At 33.7% G+C, this 21,669-nt stretch overlaps 1 protein-coding gene across 3 annotated transcripts in view; it reads left to right on the forward strand.

Annotated features, from left to right (window-relative positions):
- The window catches only part of UBR1 (ubiquitin protein ligase E3 component n-recognin 1), a 61,896-nt gene that overhangs the window by 12,859 nt on the left and 27,368 nt on the right, over window positions 1–21,669 (forward strand). For 2 of the 3 annotated variants that reach the window (XM_084288079.1, XM_084288078.1), the window contains exons 3-25: window positions 238–316; window positions 2,483–2,593; window positions 4,575–4,705; window positions 5,164–5,305; window positions 6,971–7,033; window positions 7,339–7,462; window positions 8,981–9,088; window positions 9,543–9,631; window positions 10,426–10,524; window positions 11,167–11,324; window positions 12,005–12,104; window positions 12,394–12,522; window positions 13,340–13,523; window positions 14,513–14,574; window positions 14,769–14,879; window positions 15,791–15,856; window positions 16,021–16,122; window positions 17,141–17,204; window positions 17,613–17,737; window positions 18,692–18,744; window positions 19,602–19,704; window positions 20,227–20,275; window positions 21,315–21,469. In XM_084288079.1, coding sequence (XP_084144205.1) covers window positions 238–316; window positions 2,483–2,593; window positions 4,575–4,705; window positions 5,164–5,305; window positions 6,971–7,033; window positions 7,339–7,462; window positions 8,981–9,088; window positions 9,543–9,631; window positions 10,426–10,524; window positions 11,167–11,324; window positions 12,005–12,104; window positions 12,394–12,522; window positions 13,340–13,523; window positions 14,513–14,574; window positions 14,769–14,879; window positions 15,791–15,856; window positions 16,021–16,122; window positions 17,141–17,204; window positions 17,613–17,737; window positions 18,692–18,744; window positions 19,602–19,704; window positions 20,227–20,275; window positions 21,315–21,469 — 2,407 coding nt within the window. The remainder of the gene's footprint in view (window positions 1–237; window positions 317–2,482; window positions 2,594–4,574; window positions 4,706–5,163; window positions 5,306–6,970; window positions 7,034–7,338; window positions 7,463–8,980; window positions 9,089–9,542; window positions 9,632–10,425; window positions 10,525–11,166; window positions 11,325–12,004; window positions 12,105–12,393; window positions 12,523–13,339; window positions 13,524–14,512; window positions 14,575–14,768; window positions 14,880–15,790; window positions 15,857–16,020; window positions 16,123–17,140; window positions 17,205–17,612; window positions 17,738–18,691; window positions 18,745–19,601; window positions 19,705–20,226; window positions 20,276–21,314; window positions 21,470–21,669) is intronic. The other variant, XM_084288077.1, reaches the window with a different exon arrangement.

The raw sequence follows: 21,669 nt of genomic DNA on the forward strand, positions 1-21,669 counted from the left end.
GATATGTATGTTAACAAGTTTTTGAAAGTGGAAATGAAGCATATTTCTAATGGAATTTGAAATAACAGGTATTTGGTTCAAGCCCACCTGGCTTTCATACTTCTGTGATGTGGAATAGCCAATGTTTTTCAAATTTGAATCTGTTGTTAATCTCAGTTTTCAGAATAACATTTTCTTTTGTGCACAAGAATTGTGTGTTTGTTTTAGAAAGTTTTCCAATTACCTTTTTTGTTGCAGAGATTGTGCAGTTGATCCAACTTGTGTACTCTGTATGGACTGCTTTCAGAATAGCATTCACAAGAACCACCGGTACAAGGTAGGAATATCTTAAGAAATTTTACTCATAGATTTAGAGAAGATTTTACTTGAAGATATATTTATTTATTATATTTATATATATTAATTGCATATAAACTAATAATTTTCATTCAAAAAAAACCAACAACTAATTTACTGATCAGTTCAATCTTTCTCACATTTCTAACTACCTAAAGCCTCTTTAAAGAACAGTACATTTATAAGTTAAGAAAATCAAAGGGTAGGAAGTGTTTATGAATGTGTATGTTTTTCTTCTCTTTGGCAATATCACATAGTATATGCCAGAGCAAAAAGCTGTGACTGAAAATGACAGTCCTATTGCAAGTCCCTTTCAGTACTATATATACAAGACTATGTTCTGTTTGGAAATCTAGAATGGGTGTGTATGTACAGAGACCATTATTTCATTGCTTCTATCACTGATGCACTCTCCACATTTCCACTGTTTCTCCGTTTCAGTACCCATAAACTACTTTGGGCTTAGAGCATGGACTATATATAAAAGTTAAAAGGAATGTTAAGCATAAGATTTTTAAGGAGTTTGTTGTGGAACTTGATCATCTCTTTCTGATATCCTCTTGATTCTGTTTGAGACAAATACGTGTTATCTTTGAGAGAGTCCCATGCTTTAACTACAGAAAGATCTTTTAAATAATTCTTCACTAAGTCTCTGCCTAAGCTGTCGTCTACTACTTACTTTGTAGGCCCCTTGTTTGCTTGCCCTCCACACTGATAACTCTAATTTTAATAGTGTTGGAAGCAGAAATAGGGAACAGCAGTGTCATTTTTAAAGCTGGTCTAACTCTGCTGCAAGGAGTGAGGAAAATGTTCAGAAACATTAAGTATTCAATTATCCTTCACCACTGAAAACTGGGCTAGATTTTTTTGCATTTTTTCATTTTATTAATTGACATTGTTTCAGAGATTTGCCCTACTTGAACCGCTAATTGGTCATAAATCCCCTTTAAGCAGATATTTTTCAGTGAGAGTTTGGAAGAACATCCCAGCAATTCCGAAATTATTGGGGAAGAAAAAATATTCTGCCCCTCTGTATAAGTCTACTGATCTGAAAATGTGTTGTAAATATGTATTCAAAGATGTACAAAGCTGCCTTGCATATGCAGAACTTCCATATACCTGTGTGCGCACTCAAAGTTTATGGAGGAATAAGATGGTAACCCAGGAAAACAGCCAATAATGATGACAGAGCAATTTGGAATCACTGCTGAGTTGAGATGCCGGTTTGGTATCCTGTTGTCTTTTCCATATTTTTCAGTAACTTAAGACTGTTTCCTTCAGGCAAAACAGCAGCCTGGAAATAGTAGCAGTTGTGCTACATTTTCATTTTTAAAGATATGATCTAAAGAATGTGGAGTGTATTCTTCAAGTGTTTATAGAATAATTTAGGTTGGAAGGGACCTAATGAGGTCACTTAGTCAACCTCCCACTTGAAGCTAGTCTAATTAGATCAGGTTATTTTAAAACACATCAAGTAAATAATGAATTTTTGAATGTTTTTTATTGGGTCACTTAGTGTTTTTATAATTATTTTAGAATTAGGGTTTTAGAGTAAGCTATGGATAATTATTTTTGCATGAGTTTCATCTGAACTTTCTGCCAAAATGAAGAGTCAGTATTTCTGCAAGTGTCATTTCTGCAAGGTTAAAGTTGCAAGAACGTATTTAGATACTGATTAGGTCTTGTTTCCTTTGGTTAGGACTAGAGGTACTACTAAGCTGTAGTACCTGTTTAATACACGTATCCTTGTAAAATTATTTTTTAACTTTTCTGAGCAATTTGTAAAGATGATGTTGAGCATCACCCTTATAATTTTGCTAATAAGCCCAGAAATACTATTTTGCCATTTATGAAATGCTTATTCCTTACTCATGTTTTTTTCACCTACCTCTTGTTAAATTTGTTGAAGATGCAACAGCAGCTGTATTTTCCCATTTATTTCCTGTTCAAAAAGTTGCTATTTTTTCCCTGCTTCTCTGACAACTTTTCTAGCTTAAAAAAAATAAATAGTTGTGGTAAGCCTACACATGCACCCTTCTATTTTGTAGGTAGGTATTTATACTTGTGTTTGACATAAATAATACACATTTCTATTGTCTCACTGTTTGTGTGCATATTTCATGACTGAAATTCCTGCCTTTTACAGATGCATAGTTCAACTGGGGGTGGATTTTGTGACTGTGGGGATACAGAGGCATGGAAGGCTGGACCAGTGTGTACTAAACATGAGCCTGGAGCATCAGGTTCTCCAAAAGAAGTAAGAATTTTGCTTGAAGTGAAAGAATAAATATTGTGAATATTAGGAATTCTAGGACTTATACAGGAATAATCTTTTTTCTTTGTATAAAAGCACATATTGTATGATTCATGTGGCAGGTGCAATTGAGTTGAATCAGGATTTCCTTGGCGAAGGTGTTTATTGGGGTAAAACGTACTGTCTCCAAACAAAAAGTAAAAGCAATAGAGCAATTCCAACAGCCTATTTCATCCATTGCTGTCTCTGATTCTGAATCAAAATGTCAGTGTCTCACTCTTTTCTTTGGCTATCTGTGCTATTCAGCTATTCTGTACAAATAGTTTACTCTTGGATAGTTTAGTTACACTACTCGATTTTGATGATACTTTTTTCCCCACATTACTGTATTACTGAACGGGTTTTTTTCTCATTTACTTCTGGTGAGCTTTCTGTCACTGGGACTGGAAAATAAGTCTCCGTGGTTTAAAACCAACCTCAAATTAGGATTTCTCATGCTTATTGTACCTCAGAAAGCAGTATGTTAAGAAGAAATAACCTATCTTGAAAGCAATTTTCAAAAAGAATGTCAGCAAATACGTTGTTTCAGGTATTTTTTCCTGAGTTCTGCATTCTAGTCTGACATGATTAGGAGAAAAAATTAGTTATGATATGAGGTGTGCATTAGTTGAATACAGGTTTAATTAGGATTTTTGTAAGGATGCAGAGTGTTTTCAATTTTACACAGCTTCTTGGCATGTATACAATATGGCCTCAGAAAAGCAATCCTTCTAAGAGTCATCTATTCCCTATTTATTACAAATTATTGTCTTCACTATGCCAGAAATAATAATAATTAACAAAAAAAACAACCAAAACAGACAACCAAAAACACTTTTTGCCTGAATATATCCTTAAAATACCTCTGTTTTGAAAGATTTGTCAGAGATGAGATTTAAAAAAACCCTACTTTTCTAGGCAACTTTGGTTGAAATAATAAATTACCTGTGAGTTATTTTAAACTTTACTTTTCTGAAACATTAGTTGTTTGTTCTTCAACAAACTTGTTTCATGAAGTGTACTTAAAGCATGGATTATTATGTGTTTTGGGGGTATAATCTAAGCAAATTCTTTTACCCTTTCAATTTACATTAGAGTTATCTTAATTTCATTTTACTGTGACATTTATTAATAGAGATTTCATTGGAGATGGCATTTCATCAATTAACTGTTCACCTAAGAGAAAAGTATTTAGACAAGGTATTTGCAGTCTTAATTACAAAGATTTATCACGAACATATTCAAAATTATATACACAGTGAGATTTATGAATCAAGATTTCATTGGCAGACCTTTTAGATTATGTATTTGACCACAGTTTTTTCTTCTAATGCTTAGCAGGTCTGTTTTTCAGACCTTTTGAAGCAGTTGGTCATGTTAATTTACACTTCTCCTCTAGTACATTGCATCATATGGACACAACAGAATTTTACTTGATTTTTTTTAACAATCATAAATTAGTAGATGCCACTGCATGGTTGATTCAGGAATTTTTCAAGAGTGTTATTCTTAGGTATTTCTGGAAGAAATGGAGTTATGCTTCCTCAGATAATTCTGTTTAAGGAGTATCTAATATTTGGGAGAAAACCTGTAAAAGTAAGCAAAGCACGAAAAAATAGTTGTGGACTGCAAACTTCATAATATCATTAGGTGTGTAGAAAGCTTTTTATCAGCTTTTTAAGAAAGTGAAGTTTACTAAAACATTTGGTGAGGCCTTTCACAGCCTAGATTAAAAATGAATGAAATGAATGACAAAAACACTTGGAATACTAAGGAGACCCCTTGGGATGAAATCATTTTAGAAAGAATTTAGGTGAGATGAATTTGCCTGAAAGTCATGAAAAATATTATTTCCTGAGATTTTTCTAGTAATAAGGTATTCTACCAGCCCTTCTTTAACTTTTAAAATTTCTTTTGCATATTAATGTTATCTTCTGTTTTACAGAATTCTGAATGTCAGTTAAATGAAGAAGTTATGGAACGCTCTAGGAGGGTGTTTCCCTCCGTGATAAAATACATTGTAGATATGCTTATATGGGAAGAAGAGAAGGAACTGCCTCCGGAGCTCACAATTAGGTAGGGAGCATTTCAAACTTTCTCTCTGAGGTGTTAAAAACTTGGATTTTTTTTTGCCTGTTGGCATTACTACATTCATGCAAACTTATTAGCGCCTAAAACTCTGTAAACAGAGGATTTTTGATGTACAATTGTGTGTGTGATTGTGCTCCATCAAAATAGAAAAAAGACTGTTCTGTGTCAGGTTAAAAAGACAAATGGGATCATAAAATGGCAGAGGGAATAATAATAGAATATTCAGGTAATGTAAATCTCTTCTGTACTTGGCACATGGTTTATGTGGCTTATTCTGGTACAGATGGTAAGGGAGTCTAGGGATGTGTCTTTAACATGAAGAAAAAGCTCAATTTTGTTACAGATTTCCCTTGTGCTTTAAAGTAAGATGTTGCTTATATTGGATAGGATGCTGTTTACATGTCTGTTTTCGTTTGTATGATGAAATATTGGCTTTTTCCCAGTAGAGAGAAGGTAGACAGCTACTACTGTGTCCTTTTCAATGATGAACATCATTCTTATGATCACGTCATCTATAGCCTTCAAAGGGCACTTGGCTGCGAACTCGGCGAAGCCCAGTTGCATACTACTGCCATAGATAAAGAGGTTAGTGCATTCTGGATGTGTGAAAAGGTCACTTTTTAATTGTTAGGAAGGGCTACTATAATCTTTTGATCATAGAATCTTCCTTTCTGGGACACGGGAGGTTGAGCAAAGACAAAGTCATGTTGCAGAATAATTGTTAATCAGCACTTGTAGAAGTATGCCATTCTTTAAGAAAATTTTAAAACTACATTTTTTTTTTCCCTTTTTGAGAAGGGGAAGAGCTGATTTGCCTGAAGTTGCTCCTTTTGTGTTTGACATATTTTCCTTACACTTATTCTTTTTCTTCTCAGATAAGAGATCTATGTTTTTTAGACAAATACTGTTAAAACATTAAAGACAGCAATATGCATATTCAGTTATATTTATTGAGAACTGTTGAGACTAATGAGAATTTTGCAAGGCTTGGTGTTTTTCCTGGCTCAGACTTTGTGTGAGAATCTTAAAGTTTCAAATTAATCAAATAAAGCTAGGAAGAATCCATGAAGGAATGTGGGTGAACCTGTCTATTTTACTATTTTGTTTTTTAAATCAATGTCCCATTTAAAAACTTTTATGTAAATATTAAGGTTTATTCACACCTCTAGTGGAAGATGTCTGTGCCCATGGCAGGGGGGTTGGAATTTGATGATATTTAAGATCCCTTCCAACCCGACCCTATGGTTCTTTGCTATTTTTCCTCCTGGGGTGTGGGGAGGAAGCATGTTCAGTGCATGACTTAACTGCAGCTGTATTTTTTTTTTAACCTCACAAAAATATAAAACTTAGGTATTTGCACCCACACACTTTATTTACCTATACCTGAATATGTATGTAATGTGTATTTACCTATAGAAGCTCTTACTAATATTAGAATCCTTTTTTAGTCTATAAACAATGTTTTCTTTTTATCTGTCTTTGTTCAGGTAATGGAAATTTAGTTGCATTCTATTTGTAGTTGCTTTGTCAATCCTATGTAGTTACAAGGTTTGTTTTGTAGTTACAAGGTTTGTAAAATATGTACCGGGTATGTAACCATATACAATTTACAGAGAAACTTTAAAGGTTACATTTGATGTTCCTTGAGTTATGAAGGTTTGTTTTGGTTGAAACCTAAAGTTTAGATTGAGTGCTGATCAGACATCTTACAAAGCATTTGTAAGTACATAGCCATTGGTTGTGGAATTTGATGACTCGGATAGCCGTTGAGGGGAATTTGAGGACTAAGCTCATGCTGTTCTTGTCTTTATCAAAAGAACTGTAAAAACATTATTTTAATATATTGTACTATCCCTTTTACAATAAGAAATAAGAAATAGTAGGAAAGATAGTAGAAAAGCAATTCAGGATTGAGTGTATTTTGTGTTAGGAAGAAAGTTGATCTGGTTTCTACTTAAAGTAATCTGTGGAAATCCATCTTGTCTGTTTTACTCTGTATGTGCATTTTCGTTACAAAATAGTATCAGTATACCAAAACTTTACTTTAGGATGTTCCATTGCTACTTCAAATAGCTATCTTTAGGGAAAAAAAAAAGCGATGTTAATTTTGATTTGCTTCTAGATGTCTAAAAGCCCTGTAAGTGATGTTGGTCCCAGTTTCTACAAACAATAAAACATACCCAGAATCAGGCTTGTAATGTTGTGGTTCTGTTTTAAATTGTTCTTGTATTCAATATCTTCTTTAAACAGGGTCGGAGAGCTGTTAAAGCAGGACGTTATGCTTCTTGTCAGGAAGCAAAAGAAGAAATCAAGGTAACTTCCTAAAATATTTACTCGCTAAAAAAATAATAAACCTCATCATTATTACTGTCAAAGACTTGTCTGTTGTACTGTCTTCAAGATAGCATTTTATAGCCTGTGAACTTATTAAAACTGAACTTATCCTACCACGTTTGGTATGGATACGTGTCTTCAGAAAAGAAACACCATGATAATTTATTTTTCTTGCTAGGGTTTGCCATTAACATGTGCTTGGGGGAGGTAATGGATATTGGAGACAAAAACTGAAATTCATGTTACCTTTATTTTATATCTACTAATTCTTACCTGATTCCTAGAGGCATTCTGAAAATGTTTCTCAACGACCACTTCATGTGGAGGTTCTACATGCTGATGTTATGGCTCACCAGAAGTTTGCCTTGCGCCTTGGCTCTTGGCTAAATAAACTCATGAGCTATTCAAGTAAGTATAAATAACTTTGTTACAATGATGCCATGTCAGAATTCTAGTTGAGTATTTTTTTCAAAAATTTCTCTTCAGCACTGTCATATGTGACACCCCCTTATTAAAACACGAGCCTTCCCTTTTCCTCTGGATTTTTTTTCATCCCCAGTTTCAGCATCACATGCCCTGTTTTGGTGACTTATGAAACTTATTTTCACCTTACAGGCATGCATAGATTAAGCTCTACTCACTGCTTTGATATGTTAAATTTGGGGGTCTGTTCTAGCCTCTATTGTAATGTTAGATAATAAAATGAATTTTTATCTTTTTCTGAATACTTTCTTCCTTTTCAGTCTTTCCCTTAAAATGCAGATACCAGAATTGTATTATTTTTTTTCTTCTCACAATATATACATATTACAAATGTTAGCTATTTTCAACTATACATTTATTTCACTGATTGTTCTGTTGCTGGTTTGAGTTCCCCAACCTGTTCTTTTGATCAGTACAAATTCCTGACTGTGTAATTGTTTATTTCAAGGTGTCTAGTGAAGTACTCTGAAAGCTTGTTTCTTATCCACATTTTTCTTCCTAGATAACTTTCCTTAGTTTTATGAGGTTACTGCATTTAAAATACCAACTGACAGCTAGGTGTTGACTCAACAGTATGAGTGTAGACAAGTCAATGTCGGTGCCCCAGCAAATCCTGAGAATTTTAGTTTTTTTGCTGATGAAATGAGCTAAAATTGAAAAGGAGTCTTCCATGTTGTTTGCTGCATTTTGGACCAGGAAATTGTTGTAGGTTAACCGGTGCGTTAATATGTTTTATGTGAGTCCTCAAGCACAAACACTGAAGTGTTTGCGCTCTTCCTGTCCTTGCTCTTCTGGATTGTGTATGTAAATGCTTGGAGAACCTGATGTTCTGTACTCGGCTGGAACTTTTTGGTAGTCTGTTGGTTCCTGTTTCTTTCCTGGTTTTGCTTCATGTGGTAGAACAGTGACTGGAAAACATTCTTTGCTATTTGTTTCCATGCTGTCAGAATCCTGATTCCTGACACTCCATTATCCTTTCAGAGCTCATTTCCAAACTTCAGTAACACATGGGGACTCTGATGTGTTGATCCAAAAAACTGCTTCAGCAAATACTGTATTGACTTATAGGTGAAAAAAGTGCAAAATAATGTCCTGAAATCCTAGAAAAGACTGCATTGCAGGGACTTTGGCCTAGCCTGTGCATTTCTGTGCTGGCATAATGAGAATCTGCTCTGCAAAGTTGTCTAAATGCTTTTTGTTTTAAAATAGTCTTCTTCACTGGATCAATTTAATAAAGTGAGCCAAAATAATAGGAGAAAATCACTAAAGATAGTGTATGTAGGAATATGTCCGCTGAGAGGGCCAGTTTAGAACTAATTTATAATTAAGTGCCTTTTTTCCTCTTTTCCCTTCTTAAGAACATAATTCCATAATTTTCTTACTGGTTTGTATCATTTAACTATCAAAGCATTCTTGTACAAATGACTCGTTTTATCCCTGTAGGTGACTTTCGACAGATCTTTTGTCAAATATGTCTCAAAGAAGAAACTGGATCTGGAAAGCCGTGTTCCATAAGCAAGCTGATGCTTTGGGATGCAAAACTTCATAAAGGTTTGTGTATCCATGTTTCTATAAGCTGAAAAGGCAAATTCATCTTTTATGTATTAAACCATTGTGTAAAACTAAGCGTTATGCATGTGGTGCTACTTTTCTTTACAGTTTTCATAATATGCTTTTTGATACTGCCTTTATTTTCAAGGCTGAGATAATTGATATTTTGGGTACTTACTTGCCTTCTAAATTTTTCCTGCTTTATGTATTTCGAACAATCTTTTACGAAATATAGTTTAAATATGAGTGACTTGATACTTGATGTATTATAAATAGATACCTTGAAGTGTTAAGAGTAAAAGACATGATATGAATGACTTTGCCCGTATACTTCATAACTATTTCAAGGCTTTTAATGATTTCTAATTACTGTTCCCTTAATCAGTTTGTCCTTTCCACAAAAAGCTACTTTTTTTAATAATAAAATGAAGTAAGGTATATTGGTTCTTCACAGGGGCAAGGAAGGTTCTTCATGAACTTATCTTCAGTAGTTTTTTCATGGAAATGGAATACAAAAAACATTTTGCTGTGGAGTTTGTAAAGGTAAATTGTTGTTCACTTCTTATGCTATGAGTTTTTATTAGATTTGTAAAATTTCCCCAAAACCTAATAATTACTTCAATAAAAATAAGTTATGAACAAGCAGAGCTTCAACTACTAGTTCAGTGTTGAAGTGTATTAAGTCCTGTGTCATTAGTTTGTTGCTTATGATCATGCAAGTATAGATGCATATTATGAATGCAGTATTGTTAGTGTTATCTGTATAGTTTGAACTAGCAGTTAAAGTGCAACTGGTCAGTCTTTTTATAAAATAGATGCAACAGTTAAGAGAGACAGAATGTAAGACCAGTTTTCTTTATTGTTACGAGTTTTTAATTTTAATGAAGATGACAAACACTTGATGGTTTTCCCTGGACAGAAACAGAACAAATGAAAACTTGAATTATTCATTGTACACTTCTATAGACAGCTGTTGAGTAACTGTCAATGCAGTTCACTAGAAAAGGAGGAAGACTTGGTTTATAGTAATTCAATGTCTTCATTGATCCTTTTTTTCAGATACTTAATTTCTTGGAGAAGATTAGTTGTAGGAGATTTAAAAAAAAAAAAACAAAACTTTGCATTCTGGCAGAGCAGTTAATTTTGTGCTTATCTTCAGTGCTAAGGGCACATGTTGAATACGCTGTTGCATTGAGAACACTGTGGCATTTTTGTTTGAGCTGCTCCTGTTAGAAAGGAAGGACACTTGAAATGTAATTCTTGCAAATAAAAAGTGAAACATTTTAAATTAAACGGTGTTTTATTTATTTAACTTCCCCAATATTCTCTTTTCCCAGTATTACAAAGCATTGCAGAAAGAATACATCAGCGATGATCATGACAGAGTTCTCTCTGTGACAGCACTCTCAGTTCAGATGTTCACTGTACCTACTCTGGTATGTGCAGCCTGTCTACGCTAGGAATGTAAAGTACATGTCAGAATTGCTAGCAGTGCCACATTTACTGTGATACTGTACTTGACAGAGTCTTTATACATTGCTGAGTTGAAAACGAATGATATTGGCTTGTAAGGTCAATATGAAAGCACGAGCCTGAGTTCATGTGAGAATCTATTAGATATCAGAAGACAGAGGGAGTGCAAGTAAGTGGAAGTTCTAGGCAGCAATATTCTCTGTATTAACTTTGTATGTTGAATTTACTGTTCATGTTAACCTTCTTAAGTAGCATTAAAAACTTTTTTGGTGTCCTAAAATGATTAAATGCCTTTTTGTGTGAGTGAAATATGTTAAGCCCTCTGGGGATAAAAATATCATACCTGTATTTTTAAACGTTTTATGTTTCTTTCAGTCCTTCTCTGTGATTTCTCTAGAAAGAATGGTATGTCCATTAGATTGATGCTGTCAAAGTAAATAAAACATGCCAAGTTGATACAAATCATTTTCATACATAAGTACTTACTATAAGAGCTTTTGCAGCTTTTACAAAAATTTTAGTCGACAAATACTGGATTCAAAAGAAAAAAAAAAGGCCATTCTTTCCAACAGAAATAGGGAAGAAAAATATTTTAATTCTTGCAGGCCCGCCATCTTATTGAAGAGCAGAGTGTAATTACCACTATTACAGAGACACTCCTAGAAGTCGTTCCAGAGTATCTAGACAAAAATGACAAGTTCAACTTCCAAGGTTACAGCCAGGACAAAATGAACCGGGTATATGCAGTAATATATGACCTAAGGTAAGCATAAAGTCAAGAAGCTTGAATAATTCCTAAAAAAAAAAAAAAAAAAAAAAAAAAAAAAAAAAAAGGAAGTAGGATGACGTGTTTCAGTTCAGGAATCTGATGATAAAACTGCTTTAAAAAAAAAAAAAAAAAAGCAAAACCAACCAACCCCCTAGTTCCTCTCCCTAGAAAAAAAAACAGTGGAATTCTGAGGTTTTATTTTTAAGTGGAAAGCTGAACATTTTTAAATACTAAAACTCTATTCTGTATAGACAGTTATTTTATAATTTTCACTGATATCATTTCAAATAACAATTCTGCTAACAAAATGCATCTACTGTAAGACAGTATGGGAAACTTGGCTTCTATTCACTATCATTCTGGGAAAGCTGTATATTCTTCATCTGCATGGTGCCCTCCAGCCTTAAAGGTCCCAAGTTACTCTTGCTCAATGAACTGAATGACATAAGAGCAAAACATCCAAAATACCTTGGACTTCAGAGTCTGTTAATTTGAAATAATGGAGTTGGACCAAGAACCTCTAGTATTTGGTGAAAACTAAAGGAAGAGTTTGAGGTGGGGAGAGTGATGTAATTTGATGGTGTTGAATATATTAATACAATTAATACTTTGAATTCAAAAATAAGCAGAAGAGAAATCTGAGCAAAAGAAGATAATGTTTTCTTTGGGGACAGGTATGTCTTAATCAGCAAACCTACAGTATGGACAGACCGTCTGAGGGAGCGATTTTTAGAAGGATTTGTTTCTTTCCTAAGGATTTTAACTTGCATGCAGGTACAAAAATTTACATAATATCTTTCTAATTTGCTGTTATAAAGATACCACAATGCTTTTGTTTACTCATCTTTTTGTCCATAGCAATATTGTGGATGTAAACATATGATTAAGATAATAAATTCTTGGGTGGGTGAAAAAGTAATGTTTACTTTATAGAAGTAATGTTCATTAATTTTAGGTACATCTGAACAATCTGTATTTTACCATTTGCTTATGGGATTTTCTGTTGTTTTTAAGCCTGTGATCAGTGATCTAGCTTGAGTATTTTGTGGCATCTCTATTTCAGGGAATGGAGGAGATAAAAAGACAGATTGGTCAGCACATAGAGGTGGACCCTGACTGGGAAGCAGCCATTTCTATACAGATGCAGCTAAAGAACATTCTGTTGATGTTCCAAGAATGGTGTGCCTGTGATGTAAGCAAACGGGTTATCTGGGGTTCTTACATACATGCCTTTTATGAATATTACCGAGGAGTTTTTAAGTAGTAGAAGTAGTAGTTTTTTAAAGAAGCTCAGTGTTGTACAATACAGGCTTCCACAAAAAAAAAAAAAAAAAGGCTGAAAGCATTATCTGTGGTATGACACTGAGAAAGGGGATCCCAGGATATAATCTGGTTGACAAAACTGTAGAGTATCAGACAAATCACAAAGAAGGAAGTACTTCTCATCATTTAATGCTTTGAACATTAGGTTCATAGTGAACTGTCAGTTTGAAAACTTTGAAAGCGTATGGTGTTCATTTTTAATTGCTAAAGTGGAAGGCAGAAGCTTTGCAGTAATTGCACGATTACCCTGTAAATTGTCTTACTCAGTACTGGCGTTGATCCCTGTGCTGTGGGAAAGGAGACTGTGAAAATCGTATTTTTAAGCTGTTTTGGGGTGAGTTGCTATTATTTTTAGTATGGAGAGAAAGGAGGAACTACAACTACAATCAGGAATTTATGATGCAGTTTGACTTACAAACTAGGCAAATTGTTAAAATTTTTCAGCTCAAATAAGTGCATAGACATCAGAGTGTTTGACAGAGTAGCTCCTAGAACAGAAGCATATTCTTAGCTTCAGGTGATGCTCCATTGCTCCAGTCCAGTACTTCTCAGTATTAGGAAACAGTAATAATTATGGTGTGGACTTGTAGTAACTGTTTGCTTCATCAGAAAAAGACAGGTGAGCAATATTAGTGCATATTTCATCATTTTTTAATATAACTCTATGCATGTGTTTTAAATTCTAGGAAGAGCTGTTGCTGAGGGCCTACAAAGAATGTCATAAGGCTGTGATGAGGTGCAGCACAAACAGCAGCCGCTTACGGGAAAAGACAGCATTTCATTTGTGTGGCCATACTCTGGAGAGCAGACCTTACAGAGTGTCTTTAGATCCTGTCAGCATACATTTACCGCTGTCTAGGACTCTTGCAGGTAGGTGATGTTTCTTTGTTTTGATAGCTATTTGAATTAGGCTTCTCATCCCCCTCATTTCTTTTTCCTGGAAAGCATTTAAATTAAATGCTTCACAGATCAGTTGCTATCTGACTTTGTGACATTTTCAGTCAGGTGACCTTATTCCCCAGATATCCCCTAAGGGAAAAATTTTTTGCAAAAAAGCACTTGCTGCGTAGGTTGGAGGATATTTTTTTTACACAAGAGAGAGAAGAAAGCAGACAAGAAGGAATCATTTTATATTCTAATAATATAACATTAGTTTTCTCTAAACTATTTGAATTCGTTTCTATTCCTACTTACAATGCCTAAATGAACAGTCATCCCTTCTGTATCTCAAATTTATTTTCCAGCCGTATATATTTTAAGCATGTTAAAATGCCCTTTCTAAAAGACATACGTTTGCAGCGTTTCAGGACAGATTTCCAGTCAGAATACAAAGGACCACAGCAGTGGGTGATCACCACATTCTCTACAATACAAACAAAATCATACACTGTTGTTAAGCTGCAGATTCTTTTTAACATCATTTGCTACCAAGAATGTAGCAAAGATGGTAATCTGTTAAGCTTTGTAGTCTAGAAATTCTGTTGTTACTGACATTATGCAATTTAAATGTGAAATTAAAAGCTTGTCAATCCTATTTATCTTTTCTGTGGAAATGACTTCAATGAATTCATTAAATTAATGCATTTATTCATAAAAAGAATGAATTGTAAGACTGGTAAAAACTGTTGTAATAATGTAATAGATATTCTATCTTTAAAAAAAAAAAGTATATATATATATATATATATATATATATATATATATATATTAATGGAAGTAACAAATCTTTCCTAAGTAAACTTAACTTTTTCTTTTAGTTCTCTGAGTTGCAGGCAGTTTAGCTAACTTTTGGAATTTGTTGGAAGACAAACTTGAATGAATTTGATATATTTTATATTTTTTTCCTATTTGTTTTGTAGGTCTTCATGTGCGATTAAGCAAGACTGGAAGCATATCAAGATTACATGAATTTGTTTCTCCTGTAAGATTTACTTATTTATTCAAATGCTGCTTGTGATTTATACTCTGGGAAAGAGAAAGCTTAAAATTATATCTTATAACTTTCATAACAGGTTATTTTGCAACTTGGAACTTGTTTTTGTTTAAGGCTTACACTTAAAAATCACTTACTTATTTTTCCTTCCTTCTTTCTGTACGTTTTTATTTTACTTCTAGGAAGAATTTCAGGTGGATCTGCTGGTAGAATATCCTTTGAGATGTCTTGTTTTGGTTGCTCAGGTAGCTGCAGAGATGTGGAGAAGGAATGGACTCTCTCTGATAAGCCAGGTACTCTCTAGGTTATACAGTAGTGACTTGGTCCTAATGGTGTATGCAGGTATATCTCAGTATTGTTTTCAATGGTAGTTTCATCCAGTGTAGAAATAGGTCATGGGGGTTACTCCTACAAAAATTTACTAAATAAAATGATTTCTAGATCGGAATTTAGGTAACTTGGTTTTATTTCCAGTTTTATCAATGGCTTTGCCTGCCTGTATTAGAAAACTGTTTTGCTCTCTTTTAGTACTGCTTCTGACTTCTGTGAAATGGTAATAACTTTACTGACGTCTACTATAGACTACTTTCAGATCTGTTAAAGAAATTGTTGTATAAGTACTGTTGCTTATAACAGGAAAATTTTAAATATTTAACTATTTAATCTCATATCAAACTTCTTCTGAGTACTATATAGCTTGAAATAACAAACATTTAATAATACTGGTGGGCTTTTTTGTTGTAAGAGTCTACTTATAAATACTTGTATTGTGCCTCCTTTGACTTTACCATTTTTGTATTTGGCAGATTTTTTTTTTTTTTAAATTTACCTTTCACAGAACCCTTTCGTGAAATCAAAGTAAATATTGGTAGCCCCTTGTAGAATTTGTGTGTCAGAACTGGGGTAGGAGAAAGAAAATAAGATTTTTAATACATAGAAGGCATTAGAATTACGTTGTTTTGGAATGTGGCTGTGAAAAAGTTAATATGGCATAGATTTTCTCTGAAAAAGTGAAAAATCATTTTTCACTTCTATCAAAGTACATTTGTTCCGAAAGAGACATGGGACTTTCCCTTACCTTAATAAAGATGCTTTACAACTTGAAAAAAGTCTCAAACAGGCATTAAATGGTGTAGATTTCGTAGTGCATTACTTCAGCATTTGCATTACTTCTCTGCTTAAATTTTGTTTTCTTATTTCTCAGGTATTTTATTATCAAGATGTTAAATGCAGAGAAGAAATGTATGATAAAGACATCATCATGCTCCAGGTATAATGGTCTTGAATCATTTTTTGCCTGACTCATAACATGCTCATGCCTTTAATCTTAATTAAATATGTATTATTGCAAAATATTTTCTCATTAAAATGATATTTTTTAAAATTAATGAAGAATTGTAATGGTAACTGATGTTCATATTTGTCTTTTCTTAGATTGGTGCATCTCTTATGGATCCAAATCATTTCCTGTTGCTCATACTGCAGAGGTATGAGCTTGCTGATGCTTTCAGAAGGATCAAGCCCACCAAAGATCAGGTGAGTGTCAAGTATATCTGCTGATGAATTTGTTTACTTTGAGTGCATGCAACATCATTAGAAAAAGTAACGTTGATCACTGCATTTTTTGACCACATTAAGTCAGTCAGCACAGGACCTAGCGGTTAAACAAATCACACACAATCACAAAATGATTTGGGTTGGAAGGGGACCTCTGGAGACCATATAGTTCAATCCCCAAGCTCAAGCAAGGCCACCTGGAGCAGGCTAACTGGGACCACATCCAGGTGGCTTTTGGAATATTTCCAAGGAGGGAGAATGGAGAAGCCTTACCTCCAAGGATGAAGACTCCACAGCCTCTCTGGGCAACCTGTTCAAGTGCTCACTCACCTGCTCAGTAAAGTTTTTCCTGATATTGAGACAGAAATTATTTTATATCAGAGGCTTATATGGAGGCTTTCTTACTCAAAATTAGTAAACTGATTTTGCCCTCTTTGGTGTGCTTTGTTCAAAGTAGCAAGGCAGTTCAGAGAACAGCACTACTGGCACAGAGTAAGATTGAATAAAAAGACCAGACCAATGCCTATCCCATCTAGTATGTGCATTCTCTACGTATATTTCCTTAGGTTTTCATTTCTTTTAGTGTTCCACATTCACAAGGTAAACTGGTTACTGATTTCCTTGTTAATAATGTTTTCATAGGTCATCTGCTAAAATACAGGCAAATGACTTCTCTACAAAATTTATATGTGTAGTATTTGTCTATTTGATGAAACTTGCTTGAATTGTTGTGCTACTTCTTGAGGCTTGAATTTCGATATAACCCTTCCTTTGGGATACCTTTTTCTGTTATTTCCTTTCCTGCATGTGAACCTTGCACTTCAATTGCAGAATATCTATATCTTCTATATCTATGATATCCTTTTCCAACTCATTAAGAGGGAGGGTTCTTCTCACAATACAATGCTTCACTGAAGCAGTGCATCTCAATACTAAACTCTCTCATTTACGGATTTTCCTGTTAGTGCTTTTTAACTGATTTCTCTCATTCTTGTAGGAATTGATTAAACAATGTAATGTACTAATAGAAGAAATGCTTCAGATTCTCATCTATGTTGTGGGTAAGTTTGTATTTTCTCTCTACTCTGGTAGTAATGGATAATTATAGCTTGAAAGAACAAGCTTGATTACTTTAGCGTAGAATCTGATATGGAGAGTACATGTATACTGGAAAGTGCCTATTTTAAATAGATGGTTTGGTAATACAAACATTTTGTCATCTGGAAGTAATCTGTTTTACGTGGTGAAAAAAGCTAATAAGATAATTTAATAATTTCCTATTAAGGTGGAAAATGAGAAGAAACTCTCAGCCCATTTTTTTTTTTAGGAAGCTAGGTTAAAACAAACAAAAAACAACAAACTTTCTTGTCATCTCTCAGACACTTGGGATAGCGTATGTTTACATTCCCCAGAATTTGCTTTGTAACTGTCATATATGCGATTTTTTTCCTTTTGATGTACTCTGGTAGGGGAAAGATATGTACCTGGAGTGAGTAATGTGACAAAAGAAGATGTTATCATGAGAGAAATCATCCATCTACTATGTATTGAGCCGATGGCGCATAGTGCAATTACAAAGTCCTTGCCTGAAAATGTGAGTCCTGGGTTGCTACTTTTCTTCCTTAAATTTTTCGATTTTTATGTCCTTCTCCTGTTTATCTTCCATATCTTTATATGGAAGTATTACATTTCTGATAAAAAGCTCAGACGTTGGTTTGAGAATTAAAATATAGCATTACAAATGCTGCTACCTTACTGATGTAAAGGTAAACATCATAGATAGAAGCATGATCTAATCTGAAGGCGTTTGTATGGGGATTGTGTGTTTTGATGGATTGATTTTAAAAAAAAAAAAAAAAAACAAAAAAAAAAACTAAACTATACACACCTATTCTACAGTCAAGAACAAGTTCTAAAATTTTCTTTTTTGGCCCAGTTAAGACTAGGCAGAACAGAATCCAGCTGCCCTGTTTACCATCAATAAACATTATGCTCTAATTTGATCACTTCAACTTGCTCATTGAAAAATCTGTTCAGCTTGTTCATTGAAAAATCATAGCTTTCAAACCCTACCATTCTATTCTAAGTGTTGAAAACTTAGGCACAAGGGAGAAGTGTGGTTTAGATTTTATTGTCTGTGCAAGCTTTCAGGGCCAACAATCAATGCCCAAAACGGATTATGAAAATAAAATACCCTGGATTATAATCAGAAACCAATAACACGTGATCCACATGGACTATTTTTAGGGAGTGAAACCTTTTTTTCCCCTCCGTTGAGGTTGGGTAAGGCAGTGCTCTGTTTGGGGAGATCAGCTTTGTTATAAATCAAATTTTACATGAGCAGATGAAAGTATTTGTTATCTGTCTTTGGTATTTTCCTTGTAACTTGCTAGTTACGAATATCTGCTTTCTGAGTTACCAAATGGCCAAAATAATTAATGAATTAGAGAATTGTTCTAAATCTGCATGTCTGTTTTTGTTGTTCATAGTATAGTACTGAAGATATTTGAATCATTATATACTTATGCCAAACTAAATTTTTTACCAGGAGAACAATGAAACTGGCTTGGAGAATGTAATTGATAAAGTGGCTACATTCAAGTAAGTTCTTGATATTGTTTTATAAGTACCTTGAGCATGAAATTAGATAGCTCATATGGGCTAAACAAGCTGTATGACATTCTACATTCAGCTATTGTTTTCTGTCTTGAAATATACACGCTTTAGAATATGTGTAAGAAAGAAAAGTATATGGAATATCTGAAGCTGCTGCTTCTCTCCTTTTATTCCTCTCTTCAAATTCAGTTTGAGGAACCTCAGGAGTTCAGTGATCTCATGTCCTAGTGAGAAAATCTTCAAAAGTTCATTTAATTTTAAAGATGGTTGGGAACCTTAACAACTCATTGTACTTCTTGATGATAACCTAATCATTGGTTTAATGTCATTTATTTACTTTACATGCTACTTGGTATAGCTTTCAGATGGGAGACACTTTTTTTTTTTTTTTTTTAAAAAAAAGTGCATATGCAAAAAAGGAAAACAATTGCGACAGTTAAGAAAAACTAGTTCAAATGTCTGCTTTTATTTTTTTTTGTGACAGGCATGTCTTGTAATTTTAATTGTTTTAGTATACCTTATTTGAAATCTTATATTGGTTATGTTTAAGCAATGGCAGCTATAGGTGTACCTAGAAATTTTGCTGTGGGAATTATATGGAAGGTTCAACATATCCATGTAATATGGAATATATTTTGAATATATGATAGTCAACAGTCTTCAAAAATAAAGACTCAAAACTGTACCCACACAATGCTCTTTAAGTTAACAAAGTAACTGTCACTATTTCTTTAACTATTAGCATTTTGTCAGAAAATAAATCCTGTTACTGGTTTGTGTACGTTCAAAGATGTGCTGAACATAAGTTATTAATCTGTATATCATGAAATATTTCTTTTAAGGAAACCAGGAGTGTCTGGCCATGGAGTTTATGAACTGAAAGATGAATGCTTGAAAGAGTTCAATATGTTCTTTTATCACTATACTAAGACCCAGCACAGTAAGGTAGGCAGTGTAAGAATCACTCTCAAAGGTAAAAATAGCACATGATTATCACCGTCTAAAGAGTTTTGCTGAATCAAAGGAGTTCATGGAATCTGAAGAAACTGGAAAAAAAAAAAAAGTTAAAAAAGCTAACTTGTATAAAGCTAACTTGAGAACTAAGCTTATAATGAAGTTAATGTTGATATAAATTGATGTGGTATGGCTTGTAATATTTTTCCCATGGTGACTTCTGTGTTAACTCCCTTAACTGCTAAGAATAGAACGTGCTGAGAATTGTCCTTGAATTTGAAGAAAGCAAACATTGTTTCTGTAATTTTTTTTGAAGAAGAAAGTATGTGCTGCTGTTTCTTTACTACAAAATGAAATGCAAAATTCGGTATTAAAAAGATTTCATACAGGATTCTAGTTGCATGACCAAATATTGACTATGTATCTTGCCACATTTGATAGATTAGCATTTCTAATTTTTTCACTGCATACTCCTGTAGACACGATGATAAAACAACACTACCTTTTCTGTAGGCTGAACACACACAAAAGAAAAGAAGAAAACAAGAAAACAGAGATGAAGGTAAACATTTGAAACTGATGTCTCAACAAACATAATTCAGTAGTGCATGTAGTTTTTTTTTTTATATAAAATGATCTTTGAGATGTATTGTGACTTGCAATGGATAGCCGAGTTCATACTACATTTGTTGTGATTTGTGGTAATTGTAATTAATTAACACCAGACTTTTTTTGTAATATAGGAATTTTGGAAATGTTAGTTCAATTTCCAGTAGACAAATCAACGTGGCATAATAACCATTGATAAATTAAACAATTTAGTCTTTATGGTGAATAAATAGGAGCCATAAGTTATTTTTGTGAGTAATTTCTGTAGCACAGACGTGATACACAGTAGTGTCCTCTAGAGAAGGTTGCTGCAGGAACTAATGCTCATTACCCATTATGTAAATAGCTTGTGTTTCATAAACCAAAATTTGCTTATTTAAAAGCTGCAAACTTTTACTAACTACATGCTAACTACAAACATAACTACCTTTTTGTTGTAACACGAGCGTTATTTTCCATTTTATTTTTACCCACTAAAGGCATGAGCATTAGTTGAGTTGATCTGAGGAAGACTTTGTAAACAATTAAGTAAAATAAACGATTTAATAAAATCTATTGTCAACTTTTGTTAATCTGAAAAGATAGTTTTTCTCTTCCCAGATTGCCATTTCAGTTGAATATCTTAATTTTTGCATCTCATCCTTGTTAAAGTTTTAACTACTTAGAAAACTTATCTGATGCAAAACACACTTCATGCGTGTTAGTGATACACAAATGACAAGAGGCAGTGCAAAGTATTAAAGAGTTGCATTTGAAGATTACTTGTGTAGCTAAGTTTGCATGTCTTTATATAAGAACTTATTAGAAGTACTTCATTTTACTAAAGGTAAAACCTGACTTAGGCAAACAATTGGATTTGAGCATATTCTTATTAATTGAAAAGATCCAATTGTTCTTTCACTGGTAGTAGTATGCTTCCTGTCTCTTTTTGCTTGAATCTTTGATGAGATGCCAGTACATTATTAATATTTTTACATACCCACATTTTCTAGCATTGCCACCACCTCCTCCCCCAGACTTCTGTCCTGCGTTCAGTAATGTGGTGAGGCTTTTGAACTGTGACGTTATGATGCACATACTGCGGACCATCCTTCAGAGAGCAGTAGAACTTGAAACCCACTTGTGGACTGAAGCTATGATCCAAATGGTATAGTTAACTTTATTTTTCCCATGATAATTACACTAAAATCTTGTGATCAAAATATCCAGAGATTAACTTGGAAATATAAGAAATTACTTTTTGATCCCCAAACTTGTTTTTATAGATGTTTATAGGTTTGTATGAATCAGTAAAATAAGATTCATGTTTTAATAATATATGCAAAGTTTATTGTAGTGCAAGAAGCA

The sequence above is a fragment of the Netta rufina genome (genome assembly GCF_964035555.1).
Source record: "Netta rufina genome assembly, chromosome: 5".
Taxonomy (NCBI): domain Eukaryota; kingdom Metazoa; phylum Chordata; class Aves; order Anseriformes; family Anatidae; genus Netta; species Netta rufina.